The 19,802-nt window shown below is 46.3% G+C and overlaps 1 protein-coding gene across 1 annotated transcript in view; it reads left to right on the forward strand.

Moving 5' to 3' along the window:
• The window catches only part of LOC116673727 (X-linked retinitis pigmentosa GTPase regulator), a gene marked incomplete in the record, with an annotated part of 57,884 nt that overhangs the window by 2,435 nt on the left and 35,647 nt on the right, over positions 1-19,802 (forward strand). The window contains 1 exon segment of the mRNA XM_032505956.1: positions 8,699-8,791. Within this exon segment, the coding sequence (XP_032361847.1) occupies positions 8,699-8,791 (93 nt within the window).

The raw sequence follows: 19,802 nt of genomic DNA on the forward strand, positions 1-19,802 counted from the left end.
CCACACACTACGCACACAGACACATACACAGAGAGCACACACACAGGGCCCGTCACACAGCAGACAACACCCACGCACTGCACACGAGACACACACTACCACATACCGACACACCCCCGCACAGAGGGTGGCACACGCGACACCAACGACCACAGGCACGCATGCACACACACACACCACACAAAGCCAACAGGACAAAACGACACACATCACACAACCCACGGAACAAAGGATCACACCACAGCACACCACATACGCACAGGAGGACACACACACACACACTCACGACACACACTGGCAAGGGATGGTCATGACGCACCACACACACAATCACACCACACACACACAACCACGCTAACACAACTCCAAAAGACCACACACCACACTCATCACCACACACACAGAAAAAATCAGAACTCACACCGACAGACAAACAGACACACACACACACACACACATGCACACACCAATCTACACACACCATGACAAACAGACCACACACGATAGCCACAACACCCTCATCAAGACCATACCTACTCACACCGCACACATACCGAACACCCCACGACACCAAATACACACGACACACACAGCAACAAACACACCACAGACCAGCACACCGAGCCCTCATGCATTAACGGACAAAATACAACACACACGACGGACAACTACACACGACCGCAAACACAACCACACACACTGTTTCTTTATTCAAACAGCCGCTTTTATCTCTGGGGTTTCTTTAACGTCCAGATATGAGGGAAAAGAGTAGAGAAGTCACATAGGGGTTATACTAAAATGTGAGTTGGATTTTTGTCTTTGGTTCTTTTGTTTAGTGAACGTCTGACTACGCTAGAATAAATAAATACGATAAAAGCAGTAAACCATGGTACACCAATTCAGGAAACGCTTAATTTAATGTGTGGTTTCTTAATTACAATGTTTAAGTTCCGAAAAAGGACGAGATAGCACAAAAACCAAACTGGAAATGAGTCCCACCTGTAAATGTCTAGGTTTAAATGAGATGATATTCATCGGTTTGACTTTTGTAAATTAAAAACTATGAGATTGAGTTACCTTTGTATTAAAAAATGTGTGCACAGGTGAATACAGTCAAAGGTTTGAATGTTGAAATGCCATGAAAATTATATCACTGTGCGGTCCAATGTGCAAAACGATGGAAACATTTTAAGTAATAAGACATGATAGAAAGTCAACTTTTATAAGAAGTGGGTAAACGGTTGTTTTTTTTAATTATTTCACTAAAAGTGATGAGATTAGAAAGATTTTTTTTTCATGAATCATATGTGTGAGTTTGAAAGATGTCCCCTAATTGGCCCGAAAATAGGTCCGAATTATGTTTTTAAATCAACTTTGACATGATAATTTACGGGGTGTCTCACGTAGACTGTATAGAATAATATGAGTAATATTAATGTAATTCATTAATTAAATTAACTATTCATTAATAATTAAATTACTCTGGTGGTGTCTCAAGTTTAGAACTTAAAAGTCCTAGCAATGGAAATGCTCAAGGTCACTACTTAGTTTGACACCGAGGCTTTGTTTCATCACAGTCACCTCTATTGGTCTCTCTCGAAAAGTCGAAGGAAGGGAAAGGAGATCAATCGGATGTCAACGAAGTTCTTGTCTCGTCTTACAATTAGCGGGGGGGTAAGTGCGATCTTCTCTCTCGTCTTCTTTCTCTCTCTCCCTCTCTGCTCTCTCTCTCTCTCTTCTCCTCTGTCTCTCTCATCTCACTCGGGTCGTCTCCTCGGTCTGCTCCCGGCGTATCTGCGCTCGTACCTGGACTCATTCGTGACTCTGTCTCTCTCTCCCTCCTCTCCTCTCTCTCTCTGCTCTTCCTCTCTCTCTCCCTCTCTCTCCTCTGTCCTGTCTCTCTCTTTCTGCTGTCTCTCCTCCTTCCTCTCTTGTCTGAGCTCTCTGTCTGTCTCCCGGAAATCCCCCGATCCATCTTTCTCGCCTCTCCTCTCTCCCTCCTCTCCTCCCTCTCTCTTATCTCTTGCCTCTACTTCTCCTGGACTCCCTTCTCGTTCTTCTCCTCTCCTCCCTCCCTCCGTTCTCGTGCCTCGTCTCGTCACCCACATCCCCTGGTCTTCGTCGTGTCTCTGTCTGTCTGTCGCTCGTCTCTTCTCGTCCTCTCTCTCGGCTTCATGCTCTCTCCTCGGTCTCCCGGGCCCGGCATCTCTCCCGTCTGGTCTGTCTCTCGCTTCTGTCCGTCTCTCTCGGTTCTGTCTCTCTTCTTTCTGTCTCTCTCTCGTTTCTGTCTCTCTCGCTCTCTGCTTGTCTGTTCGTCTTTCTTTCTGTCGGTTCTTTCCTGGCTGTGTCTGTCTGTCTCTCTCTCTTTCTGTCTGTCTCGCTGTCTGTGCTCTCTTCTGTCTGTTCCTGTCTCTCCGTCTGTCTGTCTGTCTGTCTCTCCCTCTTTCTGTCTGTCTGGCTGTCTGTCTTCCTCTTTCTTTGGCGTGTCGTGGGGTCTGTTTGTATTTGTGTGTCCTGTCTGTCCTGTCTTTCTGTCTTTCTTTCTCTGTCTCGTCATCTCTCTGTCATCTCGTCTGTCCTCTCTCTCTATTCATGGCCTCTCTCTCTGTCTCTCTCTTTCTGTCTGTCTGTTCTGGCTGGTCTTTCTCTCGTCTTTCTGTCGTTCTGTCTGTTGTTTGTGTGTGTTCTGTCCGTGCCTGTCTTCTTTATGTCTCTGTCTCTCTCTGTTCTATCTCTCTGTCTCTCTCTCTGTCGTGTCTCTCTCGGTCTCTCTCGTCGTCTGTCTGTCTGTCTCTCTCTCTCTCTGCTGTCTGTCGGTCTCTCTCCTGCTCTGCTGTCCTCTCTGCTGGTCGTCTGGTCTCTCTCTCTCTCTCTCGTCTCTCTCTTTCATCGTCTGCTCTGTCTGTCTGTCTGTCTGGCTCTTCTCGTCTTCTGCTCTGTCTGTCTGTCTGTCTGTCTGTCCTGTCTGTGTCTCTGTCTCTCGGTCTGTTCTCTCTCTTCTCTCGTGCTCTCTTGTATGATGTGTCTGTCCTTGTCTCGTTGGCTGTCAGATGACCCGTGGCAGTTAACATTGGAGGCGTGTTCTCCCCGAGCGTACGGCATGGTGCGGTGGCGTAGCGCGGCGCCCAGAAGTCACCGTTAGACCTGCGTCCCGGCGAGCGGGTCACTGGCGTCAACGGGCAGCGGGCACTGCCGCGGAGCTCCTCGTACCAGCCAGTCCCCTGGTCTTCCTGGACGCGGCCCCGGCGACGACTGGACTCTGTTTTTCTACACCGCTGAACAGGGGTGCGGGGCCACAGGGGTCTGCGCTCACCGCCGCGCCACGCTGGTCGTTTGGTGTACTGAGGGAAACTGCCGCAATGGTGGGCGTGCCGCGTCGAGGCGCCTCGGACTAGGCCGTGTACGCACATGCGGTGGCCCGGCCGGGAAGGGCGCGTGCGTGCGTTTTCGCGGGGGTGGACGCGGGCAACCGGGTCGTCTTCCCGATCACCCGGATGCGAAGCACAGGGCTGGGCAGGGGTTGCGTTTGCGGCGCTCGGGGGACCAGCACCGGGGACGCTGGTGGTGGATCGGGGTGGTGGAGTCCGACGACCCGTGTTGGACCAGCACGCCCTGGCACCATGGCCGCTTCTCCCGCTCGCCATCACCGCGGACCTGAATCCGACGGGAGCCAGGGGAGCCCTGGGTAGGTCTTTACCCACTGGTACATAGGCGGTTGTTGTGTGACACTATGTAGGGGAGCAAGTGGGGGTGCTGGACTCGGGGCGGCCTACCACCCGCTCTGGGGCGTGGCCCAGACGACAAGGTGAGGGGGGGACACGGTCACATAGGAGGACACTGTCTTCCTGGAAAGGAACTAGAACACGCCCTTCAGAATTTTGACTTGAGGATGACCCCATACCTGAGCCTAGTAGGATGCCGTTGAGGACCCGCGGACCCCCCTCGAGGAACGAGTAGACCAATTGTGTCCGCTGAGGCATGATGGAGTTGGCTTGTAGTGGGTGCCACAGAGTGCCGAAGTGAGCTGTGGACTGATGAAACTGGGGTCTCAAACCAACGTTTAGTAAGGATTCATAGTTCAGGATATTTGGGGTTTATTAATGGGCTTATTTTGGGGTATTATTGGACACAGTATATGGACTCTAATAAACAAAAGGGCTTTTAATGTGTTTTTGTTAATGGATTTAAGGGATTTAATTGATTAAGTTGGATTTAAGTGGTCACCCTGCATTGTTCACTAACGGGAGTGAAGAATGGGAAGGCAACTAAGCGGTAAGAGCCTGTAAATTTTCAGGGTTGTTTTGGTGAATTTTACCCCTCAAACACACTTTATTCATGCATAAAACCCATAACGCCCCTACCTAATAATAATAATATAATAAAATAATAAACAATCCATTCCACCTTAAATCTGTGGAATACGTGGGAAAAATCCCTTTTTAATATCTAATTATCACCTAAACCTTAATAACACCTTCATTATCCTTAGAATTGATTTACAATATGTACAAAGTGAATATGTTAAATTAAGGCAAGTGTTAAAAGTTGTTGTACCGATACGGACGAGCCCTTAAATCATAGCAGATGATAAACTTATAATAATTGCAATGCATTGGTAGAAAAGGTGGATTTTTAAGGTAAAAATTGTGAGGAGATTTTTTCATTCATGTGGTCGAGTTAATTAACATGACTGCTTAAAGACAGAGATTTTAGAAGGAACGAAGTGTATTTAAGTGTTGTTTAATGTGTTATGGACGTTATATATGGGTTGAAGAGAGAGATATTAAAAAAAGATTTATTTTTTAATTAAATTATATTGAAATGAGCTTGTTGTCATTTGATTTATATCTTATATGTCGGATGTAGTCGGGGATAATAATATACTGGAGAATTTGTTTGTTTTTTGTGTCTTAATCTCGTCCCTAACCGAATAGTAAGCTCTCACCTGCTTGTGTGCATCCTCTGATTATCAAGGTTTTACTCTCACAAATGTCAGTATATCACCTCAGCACTACCTAGTACTTAAATGCTGAGAATGCCTGAGGAACTTGCTCAGAGGGTCCTGCCCGCAACGTCCGCTTTGGCAAGGAAAGGCTTAATTGACCTGTCCTAAATAATCTTTTATAAACTATTATTTAACATTAAGGAATCCAGCCTCGAGGTCTTTAATTTTCAATCGGAGTGAGGGTGCTGTCTGGTGTTGTGTTATTTCTTTTAATTACGCGCATGGAGTATACATTTAACATAATATGTATAATTTGTAAATGATTAGTAGGTATAGTATTGTAGTGATTATACAGATAAAATATAGTATATGATTTTCTGGTTATTGGACATCAGTATGATCAAAGGAAATAGAATATAAATTTAAAAAAGTGAACTATATGACTTTTTTGCTTCTGGGATTTACAAAAAGTAAACAACAATCTTCCGAGGAGCTAACTCCATATTTAAAGATGTTAACACGTTTCGGTTATCAGGCTTTACAAATACGTACTGTCCCTTAAGGGTCACGTGTGTCTGCGTCGTAGACCTGGTAACGTTTTGGTTTACTTCCGGGTTGTCGGAAGTCGAAAACAACGAGGGGCCGACCCCAAGCACGCCCCGACGGGCCGGCAACGGATATTAAGTCCGCTCGAGATGGCCGGGTCGGAGTCCTGATGACAGGATACCAGGTAAACAACGTCATACTTTTACATTCTATTTTACACGTTTTAATGCATAACTGGCTAAATTTTAAATGTTACGTTAGCATGAGTACCGTTAATGTTAGCTTCTGCGTTAGCCTCGCGTGGATACGTAACTATACCACTTTCACCGCTTATTCCGCGTTTAAGACGATGTATCAATATATTAGTTATACTCAGACTGGTTAGGTTTGGGCACGTTAGTGCTTTTATATGTGTTGTTCCCCTTTTTCTCAGCTTGAAGTAGTGGAGAAAAGTTCGTTGTAACAAGACATGCTCGGAAGGTATACACTAGTGCTGACAGGGACATATTTATCCTGAAATATATTTACCCTAAACTTCCTCAGGGGATTATACTGTATTATACAACTTTACAGGCGTTATCTTATTCAATTGTGCAATTTGCATCGTGATAGAAAAGCTTAATGTGCTTAATGGACCCAAACAATAACAATTTCACCAGTTTCTCTCACGTATGTCTCCTCATACCAGTGAAAAATGTCCAAAAATCAAACCAAGGATCCGCGTTTACATGTCGCTAGCGTCCACTTAATAACCGGACTTTGGGTCCGATGTTGTGAATAAATGTGGAATAAATCAGGGCTGTGAACTGATGGTGTGAACAAAGCCCTGAAAAAAGGACAGGGTGTGTGTGTGTGTTGTGTCGTCTGTCTGTGTGGTGTGGTGGTGTCTTGTGTGGGTTCTGGTGTGTGTGTTGTGGGGTGTGTGGTGCATCTTTACTCTGTGTGTGTGTGGTGTTGTCTGTCTGTCTTGTGGTGTGTGTGTTGGTGTGGTGTGTGTGCTCTTGTGGTGGTGTGCCTGTCTGTGGTGTGTGTGTGTGGGTGTGTGTGTTGGTCTGTGTCGCTATCTAGTGTTGGGTTGTATATGTCGTGGTGTGCTGTATCTGTGTGTGTGTGTGTCGTGATGGTGGGTCTGTGCTGTGTGGTGGGGTGGTGTCTATGGTGTGTGTTTGGTGTCTGTTCTGTGGTGGTGTGGTGTGTTGTGGTTGTACGTGTGTTGTCGTGTGTTGTGATGTGTGTGGTGTATGTCTTGTGTATATTGGTGTGTGGTGTGTCTGGTTGTACTGTCTGTTGTCTTCGTGTGTGGTGTGTGTGTGTGTGTGTTGTGGGTGTGTGGGGGGGTGGCTATGTGTGTGTGGGTGTGTGTGTCTGTCTGTGTGTTTGGTGTGTATGTGTGTGTGTGGGGGGGGGGGGCTGTTGTGTGATGTGTGTGGTTGTTTGTGTGTGTGTGTGGTTGTCTGTAGGTCTGTTGTTATGTGTGTGTGTGTGTGGTGTGTGTCGCTGTGTGTGGGTGTGTGTGTTGTTTGGTTGTGTGTTGTGTGTTGGTGTTGTGTGTGGTTTGGTTGTTTTGTTTGGTGTCTTTTGTGTGTTGTTGTGGTGTCTGTTCGTTGTCATAGGTGTGTGGTGGTGTCTGTCTGTGTGGTGTGTGTGTGTGGTCTGTCGTTGTGTGTGTGTCTGGTCTGTGTGTGTGTGGTGTGTGTGTGGCTGTAGTTTGTGTGTTGTGGTGTGGGGTCTGTCTGTCTGTCTGTCTATGTGTGTGTGTTTGTTGTGATCGTGGTGTGTGGGGTTGTGTGTTGTGTGTCTGTGCGGGTGTCTACCCTTCCACTGACCTGTTCACCCTTATGAGTCGCTACAGTCCTTGTTCTAAGGCGGTCTTGTACTTCAAAAGATAACCCAGCACCAAGATACAAAACATAACCCAAAGAAAACATCTAAAACCAAACAAGTACGTAGCTGATAAATTAATAGAATCAATTAAATATAAACAAAAATAATGAATGCATCCCAACATTAATACACTCTTAAAGTGATCAACTGATAAACCCTAATTAGTGAGGGACCTTTTGGACTCACTCTTTCCTCAGTTAACGGTTTGTTCCTTTCCCTTTTGTCAGAATGGGAGCAGCGTTTTACACTTTTGTTGAAAGAGCAAATTTGCCGACAAACACGCCCCCAGGTAAATTCTGGCTTAAAAACGACGTCCCCGCAAGACGCCTTGTGGGACGAGCACCACCGGCCTATAATCACGGTAGGGGTGGCACCTGTTCATTTCACCCAAACAAAAATCTTCTACATGATGTTTTAAGTCTTTGCTTTACGTTTTGGTTTGTCCCTTGTTTTCAAAACCCTTTGTGGCCAATTTTTCCAACACTTTTTTTGACGATCTAATACCTACGTAACACGAGCTTATAACTTAGTTTTACAGATATTCTTTGGAATTTTATAAAAGACGGTCAATAAACCTCTTTGGGAGGTAAATTATCTAATGTTTGAGTTAGAAAAGGCGAGAAATTAGAATGATGAGCAAATTAAAGGATGGATGTTGATGATAATCACCGACTGGATATGATCACTTTTACTCAATACTATGTCAACACCCACTTCACTTTGTTTTACAATGATATAAAAATGAATAAGACCCAAAATTAATAGAAAGTCGAGATTTGTACTTGGCAAAGAGACGTTGGAATCAATCAATGTTATTGGGATTAAAAGACAGTTGGGGACAACATGAGGAACAGGTGAGACAACATGAGGGAACATGAGGACAACAGGGACAACATGAGGGCACCATGAGGACAACTGAGGGCACCATGAGGACTACATAGTGGACAACATGAGGACTACATGAGGACAACATAGGAACGAGCAACATGAGGGCAACTTGAGGAACATTAGGCAAAGATAGGGCACACAGGACAAGATGAGGACAAGATGAGGACAAGATGAGGACAAGATGAGGGCAACATGAGGACAAGATGAGGACAACATGAGGGCAACTTGAGGACAAGATGAGGGTTAAGGTGTCTTTAACAATAGTTAACTTTTACTGATTCTGATGTCTTTTCCCTGTGATTAAATGCTATTTTGCTTACAGTGACACAAATACAAATATACAAATAGATTTGACACATTACCCAGCCCTGTGTTTATCTCTTTAACCTTAATCCGCCATGTCAAGCACTCAGAAATCCACCTGTGTGTCCACAGAAAACGGGAAACTCTTCATGTTTGGCAGCAACAACTGGGGCCAGCTCGGCCTGGGCTCCAAGCTGACGGTGAACAAGCCGACGTGTGTCAAAGGTCGGTCTTTAAACGCCTCTCTGTTCCCAAAGTTAACGCCATAACGAAGGGAGAGTAATGCTGTCGCTGCAGCTGCCTCTGAGGGGGAGACCCGTCTCAGGCCGGCACAGGAAACTGATTCATGCGTTTTTATGGCTGTGGAAACGTGTTCACGTAGAGATGTGCTGTAGGGGAAACCCGGAGATCTGTCACCATTGTAATCCCAATCTGGGGGGTTTATAATCTGGACTAATCTAGGCAAGGCAGCTTTATCTGTGGAGCACATTTCAGCAACAGGGCAATTCAAAGTGCTTCCACACACTACGCACACAGACACATACACAGAGAGCACACACACAGGGCCCGTCACACAGCAGACAACACCCACGCACTGCACACGAGACACACACTACCACATACCGACACACCCCCGCACAGAGGGTGGCACACGCGACACCAACGACCACAGGCACGCATGCACACACACACACCACACAAAGCCAACAGGACAAAACGACACACATCACACAACCCACGGAACAAAGGATCACACCACAGCACACCACATACGCACAGGAGGACACACACACACACACTCACGACACACACTGGCAAGGGATGGTCATGACGCACCACACACACAATCACACCACACACACACAACCACGCTAACACAACTCCAAAAGACCACACACCACACTCATCACCACACACACAGAAAAAATCAGAACTCACACCGACAGACAAACAGACACACACACACACACACACATGCACACACCAATCTACACACACCATGACAAACAGACCACACACGATAGCCACAACACCCTCATCAAGACCATACCTACTCACACCGCACACATACCGAACACCCCACGACACCAAATACACACGACACACACAGCAACAAACACACCACAGACCAGCACACCGAGCCCTCATGCATTAACGGACAAAATACAACACACACGACGGACAACTACACACGACCGCAAACACAACCACACACACTGTTTCTTTATTCAAACAGCCGCTTTTATCTCTGGGGTTTCTTTAACGTCCAGATATGAGGGAAAAGAGTAGAGAAGTCACATAGGGGTTATACTAAAATGTGAGTTGGATTTTTGTCTTTGGTTCTTTTGTTTAGTGAACGTCTGACTACGCTAGAATAAATAAATACGATAAAAGCAGTAAACCATGGTACACCAATTCAGGAAACGCTTAATTTAATGTGTGGTTTCTTAATTACAATGTTTAAGTTCCGAAAAAGGACGAGATAGCACAAAAACCAAACTGGAAATGAGTCCCACCTGTAAATGTCTAGGTTTAAATGAGATGATATTCATCGGTTTGACTTTTGTAAATTAAAAACTATGAGATTGAGTTACCTTTGTATTAAAAAATGTGTGCACAGGTGAATACAGTCAAAGGTTTGAATGTTGAAATGCCATGAAAATTATATCACTGTGCGGTCCAATGTGCAAAACGATGGAAACATTTTAAGTAATAAGACATGATAGAAAGTCAACTTTTATAAGAAGTGGGTAAACGGTTGTTTTTTTTAATTATTTCACTAAAAGTGATGAGATTAGAAAGATTTTTTTTTCATGAATCATATGTGTGAGTTTGAAAGATGTCCCCTAATTGGCCCGAAAATAGGTCCGAATTATGTTTTTAAATCAACTTTGACATGATAATTTACGGGGTGTCTCACGTAGACTGTATAGAATAATATGAGTAATATTAATGTAATTCATTAATTAAATTAACTATTCATTAATAATTAAATTACTCTGGTGGTGTCTCAAGTTTAGAACTTAAAAGTCCTAGCAATGGAAATGCTCAAGGTCACTACTTAGTTTGACACCGAGGCTTTGTTTCATCACAGTCACCTCTATTGGTCTCTCTCGAAAAGTCGAAGGAAGGGAAAGGAGATCAATCGGATGTCAACGAAGTTCTTGTCTCGTCTTACAATTAGCGGGGGGGTAAGTGCGATCTTCTCTCTCGTCTTCTTTCTCTCTCTCCCTCTCTGCTCTCTCTCTCTCTCTTCTCCTCTGTCTCTCTCATCTCACTCGGGTCGTCTCCTCGGTCTGCTCCCGGCGTATCTGCGCTCGTACCTGGACTCATTCGTGACTCTGTCTCTCTCTCCCTCCTCTCCTCTCTCTCTCTGCTCTTCCTCTCTCTCTCCCTCTCTCTCCTCTGTCCTGTCTCTCTCTTTCTGCTGTCTCTCCTCCTTCCTCTCTTGTCTGAGCTCTCTGTCTGTCTCCCGGAAATCCCCCGATCCATCTTTCTCGCCTCTCCTCTCTCCCTCCTCTCCTCCCTCTCTCTTATCTCTTGCCTCTACTTCTCCTGGACTCCCTTCTCGTTCTTCTCCTCTCCTCCCTCCCTCCGTTCTCGTGCCTCGTCTCGTCACCCACATCCCCTGGTCTTCGTCGTGTCTCTGTCTGTCTGTCGCTCGTCTCTTCTCGTCCTCTCTCTCGGCTTCATGCTCTCTCCTCGGTCTCCCGGGCCCGGCATCTCTCCCGTCTGGTCTGTCTCTCGCTTCTGTCCGTCTCTCTCGGTTCTGTCTCTCTTCTTTCTGTCTCTCTCTCGTTTCTGTCTCTCTCGCTCTCTGCTTGTCTGTTCGTCTTTCTTTCTGTCGGTTCTTTCCTGGCTGTGTCTGTCTGTCTCTCTCTCTTTCTGTCTGTCTCGCTGTCTGTGCTCTCTTCTGTCTGTTCCTGTCTCTCCGTCTGTCTGTCTGTCTGTCTCTCCCTCTTTCTGTCTGTCTGGCTGTCTGTCTTCCTCTTTCTTTGGCGTGTCGTGGGGTCTGTTTGTATTTGTGTGTCCTGTCTGTCCTGTCTTTCTGTCTTTCTTTCTCTGTCTCGTCATCTCTCTGTCATCTCGTCTGTCCTCTCTCTCTATTCATGGCCTCTCTCTCTGTCTCTCTCTTTCTGTCTGTCTGTTCTGGCTGGTCTTTCTCTCGTCTTTCTGTCGTTCTGTCTGTTTGTTTGTGTGTCGTTCTGTCCGTGCCTGTCTTCTTTCTGTCTCTGTCTCTCTCTCGTGTCTATTCTCTCTGTCTCCTCTCTGTCTGTCTCTCTCCTGTCTCTCTCGTCGTCTGTCTGTCTGTCTCTCTCTCTCTCTGCCTGTCTGTCGGTCTCTCTCTCTTGTCTGTTCTGCCTCTCTGTCTGGTCTGTCTCGGGTGCTCCTCTCTCTCTCTCTCTGTCTCTCTCTTTCATCGTCTGCTCTGTCCTGTCTGCTGTCTGGTCTTCTCCGCTCTTTCTCTCAAAATGTGCTGTCTGTCTGTCTGTCTGTCCTGTCTGTGCTGCTGTCCGTGGGTCTGTCTCTCTCTCTTGTCTACTCGTGGCTCTCTCTGTCTGATCTGTCTGGTTCCTCTGTCTGTTGGCTGTCAGATGACTCCGTGGCGTTCATTGGAGGCTGGGTGTTTCCCTCAGCTACGGCCATGGTTACGGTGCGTAGCGCGGGCGCCCGAAGTCCCTCGTTAGGAGCGCTGCGTCCCCGCGAGCGGGTCGCTGGGCGTCAACGGGCAGCGGACTGCCGCTGGGCTCCTCGTACCTCCAGTCCCCTGGCTTCCTGGACCCGGCCCCCGAGACCTGGACTCTGTTTTTCTACACCGCTGCAGGGCACGTGTGCCGGGGCCGCAGGGGTCGCGCTCACCTCGCCGCCTCACGCTGGGTGCCGTTTGGTGTCTGAGGGAACTGCCTGCAAAGGGGGCGCTGCCGGTCCGAGGGCCGTCGGCACCTCGATGAGCCGTGTACGCCATGCGTTGGCGCGGGGGGCCCGACCGTGCGTGCTGTTTTTCGCGGGTGGAGCGGGCTGTGAACCGGGTCGTCCCTTTCCCTGATCACCCGGAGCGAAAGCACTGAGGGCTGGGTGCAGGTGGTGCGTTGTTTGCGGGGTGCGCTGCGCGGGGGGACCGCACCGTGGGACGCTGGTGGTGGATCGGGTGGTGGGGTCGGAGTCCGCGACCCGTGTTGGCCGGGGAGCACGCCCTGGCACCACTGGCCGCTTCTCTCCGCTTCGCCTATCACCGCTTGACCTGAATCCGACGGGACGGGGAGGTCCCCTTGGGAACTTGTTTATAACCCACTGGTAAATTCGAGGGCGGTTGTTGGTGGTGTGACACATGTCAAAGGGGAGCAATGTGGGGGTGCTGGACTTTCGGGGCGCCTCACCCGCCTGGGGGTGCGTGGCCCAGGACACAGGTGAGGGCGGGGACCGGTCACATATGAGGACACCGTCTTCCTGGAAAGGAACCTAGAAACGCCCTTCAAATTTTGGTACTTTGAGGGCCCCATACCTGACCTAGTGGATAGCCTTGCAGGACCACGCGGTACCCCCCTCCGGGATACGATAAGACCAATTGTGGTGCCGAAACATGAGGCAGTAGTATAGGATTGGGGCTTGTTAGTGGGTAGGACACAGATGCCCGAAGTGATGGCTGTGGACTGATGAAAACTGGGGGTGCTCCAAACCAACGTGTTAAGTAAGGCTTCCATATTCAGGATTTTGGGGGTTTATGTAATGGGGCTTATTTTGGGGATTATTGGACACATATAATGGACTTTAATATAACATAAAGGGCTTGTTAATGTGTTTTTGTTAATGGATTTAATGGATTTAATTGATTTAATTGGATTTTAATGGTTCAACCCTGCATGTTCCAACGGGAGTGAAGCTTAAGGGAAGGTGCAAAGCCTGGTTAAGGTAGCCCTGTAAATTTTCAGGGTGTTTTGGTGAATTTTACCCCTCAAACACACTTAATTCAATGCACTAAAACCCATAACGCCCCTATAATAATAATAATATAATAAAATAATACATCCATTCCACCCCTTAAATCTTGGTAATACTGGGAAAAATCCCTTTTTTAATATCCTAATTCTCACCTAAACCTTAATAACACCTTCATTATCCTTGAATTGTTTATCAAATTTACAAAGTGTAATATGTAAATTAATGGCAATGTTAAAATTGTTGTACCGCTTACGGCGGAGCCCTTAAATCATGCAGAGGATAACTTATAATTATGTCAATGCATTGGTGAAAAGGTGGATTTTTAAGGTAAAATGTGAGGAGATTTTCATTCATGTGGTCGAGTTAATTAACATGACTGCTTAAATACAGATATTTTAGAAGGAACGAAAGTGTATTTAAGTGTTGTTTACTGTTTATGGACGTTGTATATGGGTCGAAGAGATATTAAAAAAAACTTATTTTTTCCAATTAAATTATATTGAAATGAGCTTTGTGTCATTTGATTTATATCTTAAATGTCCGGATGTAGTCGGGGATAAATAATTATACTGGAGAATTGTGTTTTTGTTTTTTTTGTGTCTTAATCTCGTCCCTAACCGAATATAATCTCACCGCTTGTGTGCATCCTCTGATTATCAAGGTTTACTCTGCACAAAATGTCAGTATATAACAAAACCTCAGCACTTACCTAGTACTTTAAATGCTGAGAATGCCGAGAACTTGCTCAGAGTGGTCCTGCCCGCAACGTCCGTTTGGCAATGAAATGTATTAATCTTGATCCGTTCCTAAATATCTTTTATAACTAATTATTTTAAACATTAAGGATCCAGCACCGAGTCTTCTAATTTTTCAATCGGAGCTGAGGTGTGCTGCTGTGTTAGGTGTTATTTCTTTTTAATTACGCGCAGGAGTAATACATTTAACATAATAGGAGTAGATTTGTAAAATGATTAGTAGGTATAGTATTGTAGTGATTATACAGATAAAATATAGTATATGATTGTTTATGGTTATTGGACATCAGTATCGCATCAAAGGAAATAGAATAGTAAAATTTAAAAATTGAACTATATGCTTTTTTGTGTGCTGGGGATTACAAAAAGTAAACAACAATCTTCAACGGAGGAGCTAACTCCATATTTAAAATTTAACACTTTTTCGGTATTCAGGCTTTACAAATCACGTACTGTCCCTTTAAGGTCACGTGTGTCTGCGGTCGTAGAACCTGGTAACGTTTTGGTTTACTTCCGTGTTGTCGGAGGTCGAGAAACCCGATGGGGCAACGACCCCAAGCACGCCCCGACGGGCCGAGCAATCGGATTAAAGTCCCTTCAGAGATGGCCGGTCGGATCCGTGACCAGATACCAGGTAAACAACGTCATACTTTTACATTCTCATTTTACACGTTTTAAATGCTATAACTGGCTAAATTATTAAAATGTTACGTTAGCATGCTACCGTTAATGTTTAGCTTCTGCGTTTAGCACCTCGCGTGGCTACGTAACTATACTCCACTTTCCACCGCTATTGCCGCTTTTTTCAAGACGATGTATCATAATAGTTATACTGCATGAACTTGGTTAGGTTTGGGGCACGTTTTAAGTGCTATTTATTGTTTTGGTTCCCCTTTTCTTCTCAGCTTGAAGTATGGACAAAGTTCGTTTTAAAACAAATGAGCATGCTCTGGAAGTATACACTACGCTGAACAGGACATATTTATCCCTGAAATATATTTACTCCTTAAACTTCCTCAGGGGATTATACTGTGATGTAAGTACAACTTTACAGAGGCGTTATCTTAGTTCAATTGCTGCTAATTTGCATCGTGAAAAAGCTTAATGTGCTTAATGGACCCAAACAATAACAATTTCACCATTTCTCTCACGTATTCTCCTCATACCATGAAAAATGCCAAAAATCAAACCAAGGTCCGCGTTTAATGTCGCTAGCGTCCATAATAACCGGACTTTGGGTCCGATTGTTGGTGGAATAAAATGGGAATAAATCGGCTGTGAACGATGGGGTGTGAACAAAGCCCTGAAAAATAGGAAAGGGTGTGTGTGTGTTTGTTCGTCCTGTCTGTGGGTGTGTGTTGGCTGTCTTGTGTGTCTGTGTTGGTTGTGTGGGTGTGTGGTGCATCTTTCTCTGTGTGTGGTGTGGTGTCCTGTCTGTCTGGTCGTTGTGGTGTGTGTGTTTGTGTGTGGGTGTGTGTGCTCTTGTGGTGGTGTGTGGCCTGTCTGGGTGTGTGTGTGTGTGTTTGTGTGTGTTGGTCTGTGGTGCTGTTTGTTGTCTGTCTTGTCGTCGGTGTTGCTGTTCCTGTGTGTGTGTGTGTCTGATGGGTGTGGTCTGTGTGTGTGGTTTGGGGTGGTGTCTATGGTGTGTGTTTGGTGTCTTTCCTGTGTGTGTGGTGTGTTGGTGTGTTGTAACGTGGTGTCGTGTGTCTGTGATGTGTGTGGTGTCTGTCTGTCTGTCTATGTGTGTGGTGTGTCTGGTCTGTCTGTCCTGTGTTTCGTCGTGTGGTGTGTGTGTGTGTGTGTCTGTTGCGTGTGTGGGGGTGGTGGCTATGTGTGTGTGTGTGTGTGTCCTGTCTGTGTGTTTGGTGTGTACTTGTGTGTGTGTGGGGGGGGGGTGGCTGTGTGTATGTGTGTTTGTTTGTGTGTGTGTGTGGTGTCTGGCGTCTGTCCTGTCCTATGTGTGTGTGGTTGGGTGTGTCCTGTGTGTGGGTGTGTGTGTTTTTGGTTTGTGTTGTGTGTTGGTGTTGTGTGTGTGTTTGTTGTTTGTGTTTTGGTGTCTTTTGTGTGTTTGTGTGTGGTGTCTGTCGTTGTCATAGTGTGTGGTGTGTCCTGCTGTGTGGTTTGTGTGTGTGTGTGTCTGTCTGTGTTGTGTTTCCTTCTGTGTGTGTTGTGTGATGTGTGTGGTGAGTTTGGGTTGTGTGTGTGTGGTGTCTGTCTGTCTGTCTGTCTATGTGTGTGTGTTTGTTGTGTCCTGTGTGTGTGTGTGGGTGTGTGTTGGTGTGTCGGGTGTCTACCCTTCCCACTACCTGTTCCCCTTATCAGTCGACACACCTTGTTTCTAAGGCTGGTCTTGTACTTCAAATAACCCCAGCACCAAGATACAAACATAACCAAAAGAAAAATACTAAAACCAAACAAACGTAGTAGCTGTAATAATAAATTCAATTAAATATACCAACAAAATAATGAATCGCTCCCAACAAATACACCTTAAAGTGAGTCAACTGATAACCCTAATTGTGGGCCTGTTGGACTCACTCTTTCATCATTAACGTTTGTTTCCTTTCTTCCTTTTTTGTCAGAATCGGAGCAGTTTTCACTTTTGGAAAGAGCAAATTTGCCGACCACGCCCCCAGGTAAATTCTGGCTTAAAACGCGTCCCCGCAAAGATCGCCTTGTGGGACTAGCACCACCGGCCTTAATCACGGACACCTGTTCATTTTCACCCAAATCAAAATCTTCTCATGATGTTTTAAGTCTTGCTTTACGTTTTGGTTTTGTCCCTTGTTTCAAAACCCTTTGTGGCGTTCAATTTTTCCAATCACTTTTTTTTGACGATCTAATACCCTACGTCACTAGCTTATTAACTTAGTTTTACAGATATGCTTTGGAATTTTGTCAATAACCCTTCTTTGGGAGGTAAATTATACCTATGTTTGAGTTAGAAAAGCGAAATTAGAATGATTGAGCAAATTAAAGGAATGGATGTTGATGATAATCACCGACTGGATTATTCACTTTTACTCAATACTCATTTCAACCCCACTTCACTTTGTTTTACAATGTATAAAATAGCAATTAAAGACCCAGAAATTAATAGAAGCTAGTAGATTTGCTACTTTGGCCAAAAGCGTTGACGAATCAATAGATATATTTTGCGAGAATTAAAAGATCATGCGCGGACTAACATGAGAGACAACATCGCAAGACAACTGAGGGCAACATGAGCAACATAGGGACAACATTAGAGGGAACAACATGAAGGGACAACATGCATGGACACTGAGGCAACATGCAGAGACTACAGAGGACAACATGAGGACTTACATTGAGGCCAAACATGAGGACACATGATGGCAACATGAGGGCAACTTGAGGAGTAGGCAAAGAGGTGCAAGACGAGGACCAACACTGCACTCGCGGAGTGACAAGATGAGGACAAGATGAGGATAATCAGGAAGAGCGAACAATGAGCACAGGAGCGCAAACATGCGAGGGAAACTGAGGGACAACAGATGAGGTTAAGGTAGTCTTTAACAATAGTAAACTTTTACTATTCTGATTTCTTTCCTGTGATTAAATGCCTTTTGCTTACAGTGCACACAATACAATCTACAAATAGATTGACACATCGTACCAGCCCCTGTGTTTATCTCTTAAACCTTACAATCCGCCCATGTCAAGCACTCAGAAAAATCCACCTGTGCCTCGGTCCCAGGAAAACGGAACTCTTCATGTTTGGCAAGCAACAACTGCGCGGCCACCAGCCACACAAATCGCCCTGGTCCTCCAAGTGCAACACCCACAGGTGACGAACATCCGACGTGTGTCAAAGAGTCGGTCTCTATGTAACGCCTCTCTGTTCCCAAGTTAAATAAGCGCCATAAAGAAGGCTGTAATAATGCTTGTCCGCTGGCAGCTTGCCTCTAGAGGCGGAGACCCGGACTCAGGCCGCGAACAGGAAACTGATCATGGCGTTTTTTTTATGGCGCGTGAAACGTGTTCACGCTAGAGAGTGTGTGTAGGGAAAACCGAGGATCTGTCACAGCATTGAATCAATCTGACCCGGGGATTATAATTTTTTTATCGGATAATCTAGGCAAGGGCAGGCTTTTATCGCTGGAAGCACTTGTCAGCACAGCGGCAAAACAGCAGTGCCCTTTGAACACAAATCACTTGAAACACGATAACACAAATGTAAACATTACAAAGTAAGTACGAATAAAAACTGGAAGTACCCTAGGACCCTCATACCCTAAACCCCCCCTGCCCTAACCCCTCTAACCTCTATACCGCTCTACCCTGGCGCTAATCCCCTAAACTTAACTCCTAACCCCTAAACCATGGGCCCTAAACCCCTCAAACTATACCCTAACCCCTAACCCTGGCCCTAACCCCTAAACCTCTAACCCCTAACCCTACGGCCCTAACCTCTAACCCCCTAACCTCTAACTGCTCTAACCCCCTAACGCTCTAACTCCAATAACCCCACTCTCTAACGTTTCTAACCTAACCTCCCTCAACCCTGGACCCTAACCCCTAACCCTCCTAACCCACTACGACTCGCTAACCCCACCCGCCATACACACCCTAACCTAACTACCCCTGGGCCTAACCCCCTCCTAACCCTAACCCCTAATCCCCTAACATGCTCCTAACCCTCTAAGCCCGCTTAACCCTGCCCGGCCACTAACCTCTAACCCTAACTCCCTAACCCGGGCCTAGACCACCTTCCTATTCCCTAACCCCTACCTCCGTAAACCCCTTAACGCTCCTAAACCCCGAAACCTGCCCTAAACCCCTAACCATCTAACACTAACCCCTAACCCCTGGCCACTAACCCCCTACCTCTGAACCCCTAAACTCATAACCTCTTACACCTATACCTAAACCCGCCCTAACCCTGGCCCTTAACCCTACTCTAACCCCCTAACTCCTAACCCCCGTAACCCTACCCCTAACCCCGGCCTAACCGACACGCTCTAACCCCTAACCCTGCGCCTAACCCCGAGCTAACCTCCTCGAACCTAACCCCTAACCGTACCCATACACGAACCCCAGAAATCTAGGCTCTCCTTTCAACCCCAACCCCTAAACCCGCGCATACTCTAACCCCACAACTCCCTACTCCCTGGGCTAACCTCTACCCCTAACCCTACCGGCTGCTAACCCTGACCGCCTAACACTGTCCTAACCCCTGCAACTCAACCCCGCTAACCCTAACCAGCCCTCGAACTCCTAACCTCTACCCTAACCCCTAACCTCGGGCCCTAACCCCCGGCTAACCTCTAACCCCTAACTCCAACCACTTAACACCTAACCCTCAACTAACCTGCACCCCCCACCTAAACCCTAACCTAACCCTCCTTAATCCCCTAACCCTGCCCATACCACCCCTCTCAACCCAACCCTACCTGCCTAACACAACCTACCACCTAACCCTAACCCGGCCACTAACCCCCTAGACCTCTAACCCTCTAACTTCCCCTAACCCCCTAACCTCTAACCCCTAACCCCTGCCCTAACCCCCTACCTCTAAC

Source organism: Etheostoma spectabile, chromosome 24, assembly GCF_008692095.1.
Source record: "Etheostoma spectabile isolate EspeVRDwgs_2016 chromosome 24, UIUC_Espe_1.0, whole genome shotgun sequence".
Lineage (NCBI taxonomy): Eukaryota > Metazoa > Chordata > Actinopteri > Perciformes > Percidae > Etheostoma > Etheostoma spectabile.